Source organism: Echinops telfairi, unplaced genomic scaffold (assembly GCF_000313985.2).
Source record: "Echinops telfairi isolate 266 unplaced genomic scaffold, ASM31398v2 ScPeMD7_2573;HRSCAF=3158, whole genome shotgun sequence".
Taxonomy (NCBI): domain Eukaryota; kingdom Metazoa; phylum Chordata; class Mammalia; order Afrosoricida; family Tenrecidae; genus Echinops; species Echinops telfairi.
The window spans coordinates 16,879,221-16,891,747 of NW_022106471.1; the positions used below are offsets into that span (position 1 = coordinate 16,879,221).

At 53.3% G+C, this 12,527-nt stretch overlaps 1 protein-coding gene across 1 annotated transcript in view; it reads right to left on the minus strand.

The window, feature by feature from the left end:
- The window catches only part of EML6 (EMAP like 6), a 188,246-nt gene that overhangs the window by 56,618 nt on the left and 119,101 nt on the right, over positions 1-12,527 (minus strand). The window contains exons 19-21 of the mRNA XM_045294098.1: positions 7,768-7,814; positions 4,718-4,859; positions 86-238 (exon numbers count right to left, since the gene is read on the minus strand). Coding sequence (XP_045150033.1) covers positions 86-238; positions 4,718-4,859; positions 7,768-7,814 — 342 coding nt within the window. The remainder of the gene's footprint in view (positions 1-85; positions 239-4,717; positions 4,860-7,767; positions 7,815-12,527) is intronic.

Sequence of the window (12,527 nt, forward strand, 5' to 3'; positions counted from 1 at the left end):
AAAAAAAAGCCTTCTCTTCAAAGTGTTGTTTTGTTTTCAATCCCAGGACAATATTATTGCTTATAGCACTGGTGGTCACCGTCACCTTTTGAGAATTTAATATCTGAGATCATCTCTTTTCTGTGGTGGAAGGAGACCATGTCTTCCACTGTGTCAGCATTCACAACCAGGAAACTGCCGTCGTTCAGGCCGACGGCCAGGGCCTTCCCATCGGGGGAGAAGGCACAGCATCTTCCGCCTAAAAGAAAGCCAAGGGACACAGTGAGGACCCGCGCCCTGCAGGCAGGCCAACCACGCCAAGAGGAGGGCAGATTGGCACCCTGGCACCCAACGGTAGCTTTTACCTAGCACGGCACTGTGAGCACCATGGGAGGGAGCCTCCAGACTGTGTCTTATGGACTGGGGACACGTTGTCAGGAGACCAGTCCCTGGAAAAGGGCATCCCACCTGGTCAAGCAGAGGGGCACTGACACAGGAAGGGCCTCAAGGAGAGGATGGGCACTGTGCCCGAGACGACGGGCCCAGGTAGAAGACCAATTGTGAGGACGGTGCAGGCCCGGCGGTGATTTATTCTGTGAGGCATGAGGTTGTTATGGGATGGAGCTGACTAGACAGCAGCTGCAACAACAACAACAACAACCGCAGCAGCAGCAGCATCTTCCCAAATCCAAGGAAAATGGCCATAATGTAAAAAAATACACTTTTCAAAACTGCTGTACAGTTTGGCCATTCGTTTCTTATTTTCTAGGAAACGGAGGTTCTCTGGAGACAGGTGGAATGAGCGAAGGCCAGAGAGAAGGAGTAAAAGAGCATCTTGCTTTTGAGAGCGCGGTGATCTAGACCGAGGTGAGCTGCGGAATCAGATTTCCAGAAACCCCTGGCGGGGTGCCGAGCCTTAGGCATGAACCTTGCGGGAGAGGCCTTGGTCGTCGGACTGTTCGCCATCTCATTCTGTTGTCTGTGGATGAGGGGGCGGGATTCTCCTCCTGTCTCTCTGTCACGGAAACACCATGCTGACGGGGCAGCAGGGGTGGTGATTTCCACTGCTCGTTAGGCGTGGGAAGGAGAGCAGGTTGCGCAGGGGTCAAGCACTGAGCCTCTGAGATGAGGAGTCAGGGGTTCAAAGCCACCAGCCTCTATCTGCCGGAGAAAGGTCAGGCAGTCCACTTCCGTCAAGACTCGCAGCCGCGGACACCCTGGGGACCAGCTCTCCTGTCCTAGAGAGTCAGAGCAACTCATGGCAGTGGGATGGGCATTTCTGGGGGAAGATTATAGACATGGGGGGGGGGTGTTGAGTAGGAATCTCATTTTAAAATATACCCCCCTCCCCACACACACTAATTCTTATTGTGACGACATTAGTAAATGCAGCCAGGGATTTGACATTAATGCAGGCGTTTGCAATCACGGATCTTTCCTATCAACCCCTCTGTGCAGCGATCATGGTGTGCACGCAGAGAGCGAGTCTCCCACCGGTCACTTCTCCTGGGTCTTCACCGAGTCACTTGGCAAACATTATCTACCTCTGAAGAGTTGACAGAGCGCTAGTCCTGAAGGAACACAAAGACAAGAGTGCCTTTGAGGGGTGTCTTCAAGACTAGGGTAACCAGTCCGGTCCACACCAGGGCACTTTCGACAGTTAGCGTGAGACTCGCAATCATGGGCCAAGACTGCCAGCACCACTTTCTGTCCAAGACATGTCCGTCGCTGTCTTTGCGACCTGCTGAGCCAATTGAACAGACCATTGACCGACATGCAAATTCTCCACATCCAACGGACACCTGGGGTATCATTTCCCTACAACACACGGCCGTCAGCATCTTTCAATCTGGGGCCGGTTAAGTCGATGAGTTTGGAAGTCAGACCTGGGTTTGAATCCTGTTTCGGAAGTCTGGTGCCAGGAGAAGAGGCTGGCAGAGGGAAGCAGTGCTCTGCATGCCGGGCACTCTGAGTGTGCTCGCTGGAGCCATGCTGTCCGGTTCGAATGCAGTCTCACCATTCCCTAGTTGCACAACTGTATGCCAACTTCTGAAATTCTTGAAGCCTCAGTTTCCTAATCCGGGAGAGGTCACGAAAAGGTCTCTCCTCGTTGCTGATGTCAACACTGTCGTTGTTAGGTCCCTCTAGGCCAGCAGTTCCCAACGCATGGGTCGCGACCCCTTTGGGGGTTGAATGACCCCTTCACAGGGGTCACCTGATTCATGTAGTAAAATTACAGTGATGAAGTAGCAACGAAAATAATGTTATGGTTGGGGGTCACCACATCATGAGGAACTGCACTGAAGGGTTGCGGCATCAGGAAGGTTGAGAACCACTGCTCTACGTGGTTCTGATTCGTAGCGAACCTGCATACGTCGGAACCAAGCCCACCGGGTCCGGCGCCATCCTCTTGTTCGAGTTCATCTCACCGGGCCTTCCTCTTTCTCCCTGCCCCGCAGCGTGACCATGCTGCTGCCCTTCTCCAGGACGGCCTCTCCTGACAGCATGTGGGCGGAGCGTGAAGACCCCAGGCAGCGTTGTGAGCCAGCATCAGCAGTGCTGCTAATGCCCTGGCGCGTTTTCGTGTTCTGTCCCTGTAATAAACTCCCCATACACCTCTACCTCGGTGTTCAGGCCGGAGTCCGATCTCATCCTGTCTTAAGAATTCCTGCAGACACAGAACCTGTACCTCTCTCGTCATGCACAGATGGATCCACCCTCCTCCAGCCCCTGACTAGTGCCCCATCTTCCACTTGTCTCTCCGACCCCGCTCCTCCCCGTCCCGGTCGGAGGCACGGAGGCTGGTCTGTTTTCCGGGTCCTCTCTCTTGTGGTTGGTGGAAAGGGAGTATGGGCAGGAGGCTGGAGGGGGGTCAGGGTGGAGGGAGGGCAGAGGGTTGGGGTTCCTCTCCTTGTCCTCTGGGCTCAGGGCTGCTAGTGGCACACAGCGATCACTAAGTGCATCATGCGCCATTATCCTTGGTCATTTCCATCCGTCCAGCCGACCACTTATGAACAGTCCCTTTTGCAGCCTCTCCTCAAATTACCCAAACTTAATGGGCCCTTGGTTTCTGGGATTCTGCTCAAATCATGTCCATCTCTAATTGAGTTAGTGTGGGTACTTTAGAGAAACAAATCCACAGAAACTCATGTATAAGAGAGAGTTTTATATAAAGGGTAAGTGCGCATCAAGAAAACACCCCAACCCAGTGCTGCCCACGTCCACAAGTCCAACATTAGCCCATATGTCTGACATCAATGCACATAGTCCTCCTCCATCTCAGAAAACACACGAAATGAAGCTGACTGCAAGAGAAAAGTGGAGTCAGTGAGTGTGTAAGCATCTCAGTGCTGGCAGGGTCTCCACACAGCTACTCCAGCACCCAGGGCTGCATTGGGGTAGGTCCATGTGGCTTCTCCTCAGGGATGTTTCACAGGAAGTGAGTCTTGCCAGCTGAAGCAGGGAACTGGCTTAGGCAGCTGCACCCTGGTCCGACCATCACAAAGCAAGAGACCTGAGAACTCGAAAGGTGAGGCTCACTGAGCCATTTATCTCACTGCCCTTCTATTAACCCCACATGTGTTTATTGGCCAGGTTGGCACAATAGACATTAACTGTCTCACTGATGATTCTGCTCTTCTCGGTAGCCGCAGTGCCGACGCAGAGAAAGCACCCGGAGTATTTGCTGAGTCTGTGCCTCTTAGTGGCTTCGTGTTCGAATGCATAGACCAAGGAGCTTTGCATGGCTCAAGGTCAGTGGTTCAAGCCCACCAGCCACTCTGGGGGAAAGATAGGCTGTTGGCTCCTGTAAATGGCTTCAAGGTCAGAAACCTACAGGAGCAAGGTCACTATGAGTTGGTATCCACTTGATGGCTGTGGGTGTGCTTAGTTGTGTGTGTGTGTGTGTGTGTGTGTTGTAGTACATATACTTTGTACTACAAAAAGAAAGATGGGGCTCTCTACTTCCATTACATTCTTGGAAACCCACAGGGTCAGTTCTACCCGCCCTATAGGATCGATCGCTATAAGCCAGCATGGGCTGGGTGGCAGGGAGGGAGTGAGGGAGCACGTATCCATTACATTTGTTTGGTTGTTGTCATGTGCCATGCCGTCGGGTTGGCTACAACCCAAAGTGACCCCCATCTACAACAGAGCAAAGCCCTGTCAGTCCTGGGCCACAGCCCCTGTGCCCACCCATCTCATCGAGGGCCTTCCTTGACCCGCTGCCCCTGCACTGTCCCCACCATGACGCCTTCCTCTAGGGACTGCTCTCTCCTGACAGCGCGTCCAAAGTACGTGAGACCAAGTCTCATCGCCCTCGTTCTAAAGGGCACTCTGGCTGTCCTCCTTCCAAGACAGACAGATCTCTATTCAACATCTATTTACATCCGCTCTTGACCCTACCTATCCTTTTGTCTCCACGGAGCTCAGCCTCCATTTTCAGGAAGGAAATGGTTTCTGGAGACAGCCGGACATAAAAATAGATACACAGTGTTTCCACTCTCCAGGAGAAGAGGAAGGACACACTGCCCCCAGGTGGCAGACGTCTGTGCAGCTCAGGGAAGATGAACACTGGCATGGGTCCCTGGGTCAGACTGCCCTGGAGTAGCTCACAGGAGCTCCAGCAGCCAACGCTGAATGCCCACAGCCCCGACTCCCACCACCAAGAACTCTCTGTGGAATGCGCGGACGAATCCGACGCCTTCTGGTGTTTGTAGAGCGAGCGGCTGTCACTCACCTTTCTTGAGCTTCCGTACTGCGAGCATGCGGTGCTGGGACGACAGCTCCCAGATCCGGAGCGTTTTGTCGTCGCTCACAGTGGCGCAGATGGGCAGGAGCGGGTGGGCTGCCAGCCCCCAGACTTCTCCTTCCATGTGTCCCTGGGGAGAGGAAGCGGCATACCAGGAGCTGTCTCTGGTCCTTCTCAGCCTGGTGCTACACATTCCGCCCGAGAGCAGCCCCCACAGGTTCAGATGTGAGTGAACACAACGTGGGCTTCCTTGGGACACGACGGTTACCCTGCACACTGTTCTCATTCATTTGAACTTGAATTTCACGGGAGCCTACGCAACACTAAGGTGTTCATTTGGGAGGCGAGATGTGGGCACTGCGTAGAGACTTTGTTAGGACGTGTGTCTTCCCCTCTGGAAACCACTGGGTGCAGAGGGAAATGCCCTGCTTTGATTTGCTGTAGGCACACAGCCTGAGCACAATGGCCCCAACCACTCCTTCCACACCAGCAGAACTGGGCAGTAGCGTTCTCATCACTGGAATGTACTCGCAATGCACAGCCTTTGAGCCAACTTTTCGTCTCAAACGCCTGGGTGCAGTTCAGGCTCCACATTCGCTCACAGAGTGCTTGATCTGGGTGCCCAATCCGAAAGATGCTTTATCTGCACAGGGCTCTTCATGCTGACCGCATCTTATCACCAACACACTCAGCCGCTTAGAGGAACTGAGCTGAAACCATGCTAGCCAGTCACCACCTCACTGGCAGAGACAGCCTGATTCCCATCACGGATCACTCAATGGAGGAGCGTTACAAATAACAGAGCAGTAAAACAGGCTCGGCTCAGTCTTTATGGAATGCTGTTTCTGAGGCTAATGATAAAAAGGGCTTTGCTAGGAAAGCAGAAAGAACATTGTATATTAGCATACGAAAGGTGTTTATTGCTGGAACCAACACCTCGGGGGCAGTGGCTTTGCAGAGAACCGGGCGACTCAGTCTAACTCGGAGGAGGCTGCTAGAGCAAGACGGTGATTTGGCAGAAGGTGGTGTCCCAAACCTGGAACCATGGAGAAAACCCCTCTCTGGGACCGAACGTGAAAGGGAGCCCGTGGGCAGGCAGAAATGCTTGCTAGGTGACCACCTGGATCCACCTGTTGAGTGGAAGTGGGGTAAACGCAGCAGTAAGGGGATGGGTTGAGTTTGGCACGGACACCTGTGGGCCTGGTTTACGGGAAAGAGAGAAGAGGACAAGAACAGGTTGACTGGTCTGAAGTTCATGACCTAGCGTGAGGGGGCCATGGTCTAAAGGCAAGATGACCAATGGGCACCCTGGTAAAGCAGCCCACATTGAGTTGGCCAGACCGGACCAGGTGAAGAGAAGGATGTTGAGCCTGTGAACTGGTGCGTGTTGCTGCAGACTTTATGGACGGCCTGTCTTGATTTGGCTTTGCTTATGGATGTGGATTCACAAGGTTCCAAATGAAGATTCTTCACGTCAAAAATTATGACTGTCTCCTAAGAGCACTGGGTTGATGTAAGTGGGCAGTATAGAAATTGAATGCCCAAAATGGGGAGGATAAAGGCATGAAGTGGCTGGCTTGCAAATTTTCATAGGTGGGGGAATATAGTCATAGGATTATAGTGTAGGTGTTACTTAACTACAATCGTTAGGCATAGGATATTTTTGTTTTGCTCACTTACAGAATGTTATGTGGCACATATTAAATTGCATGCATTTTAGTTTTATCCTGTTAGGTACAGATATGATTTTCTTATTGTTTGAAAATTAAAAGTGGCTAAATGGTGGTACGAAAGTGTCAAATTGACAAGGGGTAGTCTGTGGTAGTTACATAATCTAGTGTCAATTTGAGACTTAAGAGTGAAGGGATGGAGTTTAGCCTGTCAATCAGTTTGCACCTTGATGCCCTCATTTGGAGACACTAAGGAGGTAAGTAGCTTGCTGGAGGCGGGACACAAGCTCAGTCCTGGGAGACATTCCTGATGAGAAGCCACATGGAGCTACCCTGATGGATCCAGAGCCCTGGAGCTGGAGGAGCCACGTGGAGACCCTGCCAGTGCTGAGGTGCTTCCACCACCACCGGATGCACAAGACTTCCCACCCCCTGGCCTGTGCAATTCCTGCATTTGTGTCATTGCATGGCTGCGTGAGTCTGAAGAAGGATTTATGGACTAGTCTTGACATACGGGATAATATCAGACTGATGGACTGGATCTGGACTAGGCTGGGATGTTTTCTCAGTACTCAATTGCTCTTGTATATAAAGTTCTCTCTTACACACATAGGAGTGTCCATGAGTTTTGTTTCTCTACAGTCTACCCAGACTAACCCAATGCAGCATGGGGCACTTTAAAGGCTGTGTCAGACTGTGTAGGAGCAAGTCGTGGGTGAGGGAGGCTGGAAGCGCCCCGAGTGTCACACGGCAATGACCAGGGAGCTCTAGGTCACTCACCACGCTGACAACAAGCGGTTGCATAATTGAGGGTGATTAATCCCCCACAGAGGGATTCTCAAACCCAACAAGTGCTCCTCTTCCCTCCCCAACACCACCACATCCCTCTTCTTAAAGAGTGAGCAATCCACCTGGGTACAGTGAGGGCAAAACATCAGGCAGAACTCGGAACCCTACAACACAGCCAGACTCACAGGCCGAGGGGAGATCGAGGAGCCTCTGCGCCTACTGCCCGGCATGTCCTTTCACCTTCGCACCCAGACCATGCTTAGAGGTCACCTCTCAGCCAAATGACGGAGGCGTGTAAACTAAATGGTATCGCTTGTGGAGAACTGAGGTCCTCTAAAACTCAGCGGAAATGAAACCAAACAGTAAGCATTTACCAGGACCCAGGATGACAAGGGCAGGGGTTGGGAAGCTAGATGGATATACACAAGACAACCAGACGGACACAGTGAGCGTGCTGGCGCACTGATGCTGCCGTGGGACAGAGCAGAACGGCTCAAAGGCATCCACGGCTGCCGATCTGCGGGAGGGAACTGCCTCTCCTCCCTCCCTCAGAGTGGATGGTGGGCTCAAACCACTGACCTTCCTGCTGGCAGCCCAGCGCTCCCCGCACTGCGCCACTGGGGCTCCTAACAACAGAACAGATGGCACAGTGTAGACTCACGGCCCTCAAACCACAATACAGTCTATTTTAAAAAGAGTTCCTTTAGGAAAACCAGATTACTTTTCTGAAGACTGCACGGAGGCTGTGTGTTAGTCTGGGTGCTTTAGAGAAACAAATCCACAGAAACTCATGTCTAAGAGGTAAGTGCGCATCAAGAAAACATCCCCACCCAGTGCTGCCCAAGCCCACACGTCCAATATTAACCCATTAACCCATATGTCTGACACCAATCCACAAAGTCCTCCTCCATCTCACAAAACAGACGCAATGACACTGACTGCAGGGGGAAAGCCAAGTCAGTGAATGTGTAAGCATCTCAGCGCTGGCAGGGTCTCCACACAGGTACTCCAGCACCCAGGGCTGCATCGGGGTAGGTCCATGTGGCTTCTCCTTGGAGATGTCTTGCAAGAAGTCAGCCTTGCCAGCTGAAGCTGGGAACTGCTTAGGCAGCTGCACCCTGGTCCGACCATCACAAAGCAAGAGACCTGAGAACTCGAAAGGGGAGGCTCACTGGGCCATTTATCCCTCCGCCCTTCAATGGACCCATGTGTTTATCGGGCAGGGTGGCACAGTAAACTTACTCTGCCCACCGTGCTTAAAGGTGCCCATTTCTCCAAATCCTAGAAGACATGCTATATCACCATTTCTAAAAAACTGAACGCCATGTTGCTATTTCGATAGACAAGATGAATACGCCCTTACAACTGCGAGAAAACCAGAGAGCAGTTTACTCCGGATGTGACGGCAGCATCACCCAAAGCCAGAGAAGTACCTAGAATCTTCCCAGCAGTGAGGTAATGAGTGGCCATTTTTGTCTGTTTGTTTGATTTACTTGTTTTCTTTGTTTTAATTAAAAGATCGTTTTATTTGGGGCTCTTTCAGCTCTTATAACAATCCATACTCCAATTGTATCAGGTATATTTGTACATACATTGCCATCATTCTTTTCTAGACATTTACTTTTTATTGAGCCCTTGGTATCAGCTTCTCCTTTTTCCCTCTCTCCCCGTTCCCACCCTGGTGACCCCTTGATAAATTTTAAATGATTATTATTTCCATATCTCACATAGACTGCGTCTCCTTTCCCCCACGGTCCGCTATCATGACCTTAGTCCTGTCTTTCACTCCGGGCTAGACCGGAGCTTGGGCACAGATAAGGGCTCACGACATACTGAATCCAGGGACAGGCATGGTAGCAGCAATACTAGGAGGGCAGCGGGAAGGTGGGGAGAGGAGGGGAGGAAGGGGATCCGACTGCAATGATCCACACATAATGAATGGTCTTAATCACTCGCTGCCTCTAATGGTTTGCCAGCTCTCCCAGGGAGAGAGAGTCTCTTCCCCCTCAGAGTAGGACCCTGAGCCCTGGGAGAGTGCCAGGTACACCCCCCGCCCTCCCCTTGCACTGCACTGTGGAGCAGCCCAAGGGGAGCTGTGGACTTTGGCCAGAGGCCCAGGGTGCAAGCCCCGACCATCGGCTTCCATACAGATGGCAGCTTAGACACTGGGGACAGTCTATCTGCCACGCGGGGTCCCTGTGAGTGGAGCCCTCCTGGAGCGTACCTGGAAGCAGCCACCCCCAGGAGAAAGGCCAGTGGGGCCAGAACGTGAAGGGGAAGGGGATGAGGCGGCTGAGCAGACAGGAAGAGACCGGTGTCGTGGACACTGGGTTTGACGGATCCAGCCCTGTGCTCAGGGCGCCAGGCTGCCTGCCCGGCCTCTCTGCAGCGCTCACACTAAGAAACCGCGGGCGAGTCTGCTGTAGACACACTAAGGGGGAAACGCCTGGTATCTGCCGGCTATCAGTGAGAAGCTGTGGGCCCTTGACTAGCCTCTGAGTCTCCTGTCTTTGAAACAGTATCTGCTGCTGTGGAGTGGAGAAAAAGATTTGGTACAACAGTATTGCCTGACACTTAGTAGGTGCTCAATAAATGGCTAGTTTTATTACTGGAACACTAGAAACGAACAGAACATGACAGAATTGTAGAGAACTGTCCCCTCCCCACCAAAAAAAAGATGCAGGAGCCCCTTCTTATTCCCAAGTTTCAAACGTATTTAAATACAGCCAGCTCAACTACACCTGAGTCCTTTGTGAGGTTAGAAAAATCTACGCACTGAGATTGCGTAGCGTCCCTTCGATCATCTCTGGCATGACAGCCTGATGGTGACCGTGCCAACGCTCCATCCTTTGGGGACGAAACAAAACGCAGTGTTGACTGCCCCGCAGGAGGAGGGCTTTGGAACGGGGCAGACAAGAGCGAAGTGTGGCTGGGGGGCAAGGCAGCCGCGCGTCCAGGGGCTTCTGAGCCCCAGGTCTCAGTCCCACAACCCCGGCAGGACCCACCACAGAGCTTTGGCGCTTTCTTTTCATACAGACTTTGAAGAACTGATCTGGGCTATCCAATGGGGAGCTAGGATCTGCACACTGCATGTGTCACGATGTCCGCACAGGCCTGTTGCTAGGGATGGCCTCTGAGGGGTGCTCTCTGTGAGATCTTGGGGTTTAGCCCCAAGACAGCCAGGCTGCTGGCATGGACCAAGTCCGTGTACACAGAGGGAGCTTCGCATGGGACCAATGAAGTCCTACAGCTCAAATAACGTGTGCATCTGCTTATTATTCCAACGTCTGCACACACCTAGGCTGGCTCCTCCCGTGCTACCTTTCCCGCACAGGTAAGGCCCACCCCTCACCTCGTGGAGCCAGGTCACTTGCACACTTGGGCACTGTCACCCTGCTGAGCAGGGCTGAGCCGGCCTTTGCTCTGTGCGGGCTCTGCTAACCTTCACTTTCCTCTCCAGGGAGCAGAGGGGCCAGAGGATGTGATGTGTGCATGAGAGTCAAGGCTGAGACTGGAATGAGGCCTGAGTCCAGAAGGATCTCACAGCCTCACTTGCACTCGGCATGTGGGGAGCAGATGATCCGACCTTTCGCTTTACAGATGGACGCACGGAGGGAGGCTATGGCCGGACGCCACAGCAGCACGCAATCGGAGCTGTGCAAAGATGCTGTGATGGGATGAGGTTCTTGGTGTGTGTGTGTGTGTGTGTGTGTGTGCGCTTGGGTGTTTTGGTATGTGTGTGGGTGTGGGGGGGGGGGGTGCCTTTTGCATGTGCCAAGGTCCTGGGGGCCAGAGGGTGGGTTGTGATGGGCAAAGGCCCATGACCCTCCTGGCTTCCATACTCCCTGAGTGTGGTGTGACCCGTCTTGTTTCTCAGACAGACTACATGCGCGTGAGCCGTGACGACGTGCTGTAGGGCTGCGGTGTCCCCTCCTCTCTCCCTGACAAGCATTGAGGATGCGAGTGACCACGCAGGGGAGCCCCATGTGACAGGAAACACTGAGCCCCGGCTGGCTTCTGGCTGACAGTGAGCAAGAAATGTCCTAACAGCAGAGTGGGATTCTGTCTACCAGTCAGGGCCTCAGATGACTAATTATGGCCAAGGACTTAATTACAGCGTCGCACAACTCTGAGCAGAGGACCCAGCCAAGCCCCAGCCAGAGCCCCGGCCCACGGGACGTGAGAGGGCAGGAGGATGTGTTATTTCAGGCAGCTAAACATGTGGTCATCTGTGTGAGTGGGTGTTCTCTCATGTGGCCCTTCTGGCTCTGGGTCTGGAATGACCCCAGTGGTCAGGTGGCAATCCCGCAGAGGTCTGGCTGCTCTGCGCGTCACGTGAACAGTCTGCAGTGGACGGATCAGCTTATCTGTGTACATGGCCTGTGGGGATGAGTAGTGGGCTTGCTGTCAGACTCGAAGAGCCATCTAACAGGATCGGTCAGTTTATGACTGATCCATTTAAGGACTGGCCTGTTTGTCAAAGCGGTGCCGTAAAACCGATAGAGTGTTCTGATACAATCAGCCAGCGTCTCAGAGGTCTGGGGGACCTCGCGAGGGACAAATGCCCGGAAAGAAGCGTGTTCTTTGGAGCAGTGGCCATTGGAGCAATGGGACCAGAAGACCAGCAGATGGTGGAGGTGGGTGAGCCGGCCCACAGAGAACAGACTCAGAGCGGAGCTGCCACAGGAGCTAGGGGCCCCGTGAGGAGGAAGCAGCCGCAGTGGGGTCCTGAGCAGAGCAGACATCTGTGGTGTGCAGAGCAGTGTCCTGAGACCAAGAAGGGGCCAAGCCTCGGAGCCAAGAAGCTGCTCACAGAGGCCCGGGCGGACACTGCTCAGGGGCTGTGTGTCAACCAGTTCTGCCTCAGGAGCTGCAGTCACGACAGCTTAACCCTAACGCCAACCCAGTGCCGTCCTGTAGTCGGCGGTGGAGTGCAAGGCCGGTCAGCAGAGGGGGCTGGACCCGGTCTAAGAAAGAAGCCATTAAAAGAGACAGAGAGCAAGAGTGGGGGAGAAACAGAGAGAGAGGGAATAGATACTAGGCACTTAGCATGAGCTGATGGCACACCAGCCAAGAACGGTCCTTACCAGGGGCCCAGACTCCTTGGCGAGCCTGCCCAGCGGCAGACAGATGGACATGGGCATTTGAGAAAGGCAAACAGCAGGACTCCTTTCAGACCTATGTGGGCTCTTCTCCAATTTTCAGTGAGGTGCTCACTGAAATTGAGGGTGGCATGGGGACCAGTTCACCCCGGGCCAGTGCCTGCTGCTTACTCGTCTGTTCTTGCCATCACTGTTTGCTCTTGGCCACGCGGCGTCAGTGCTAGTGCGTGGCCCCGT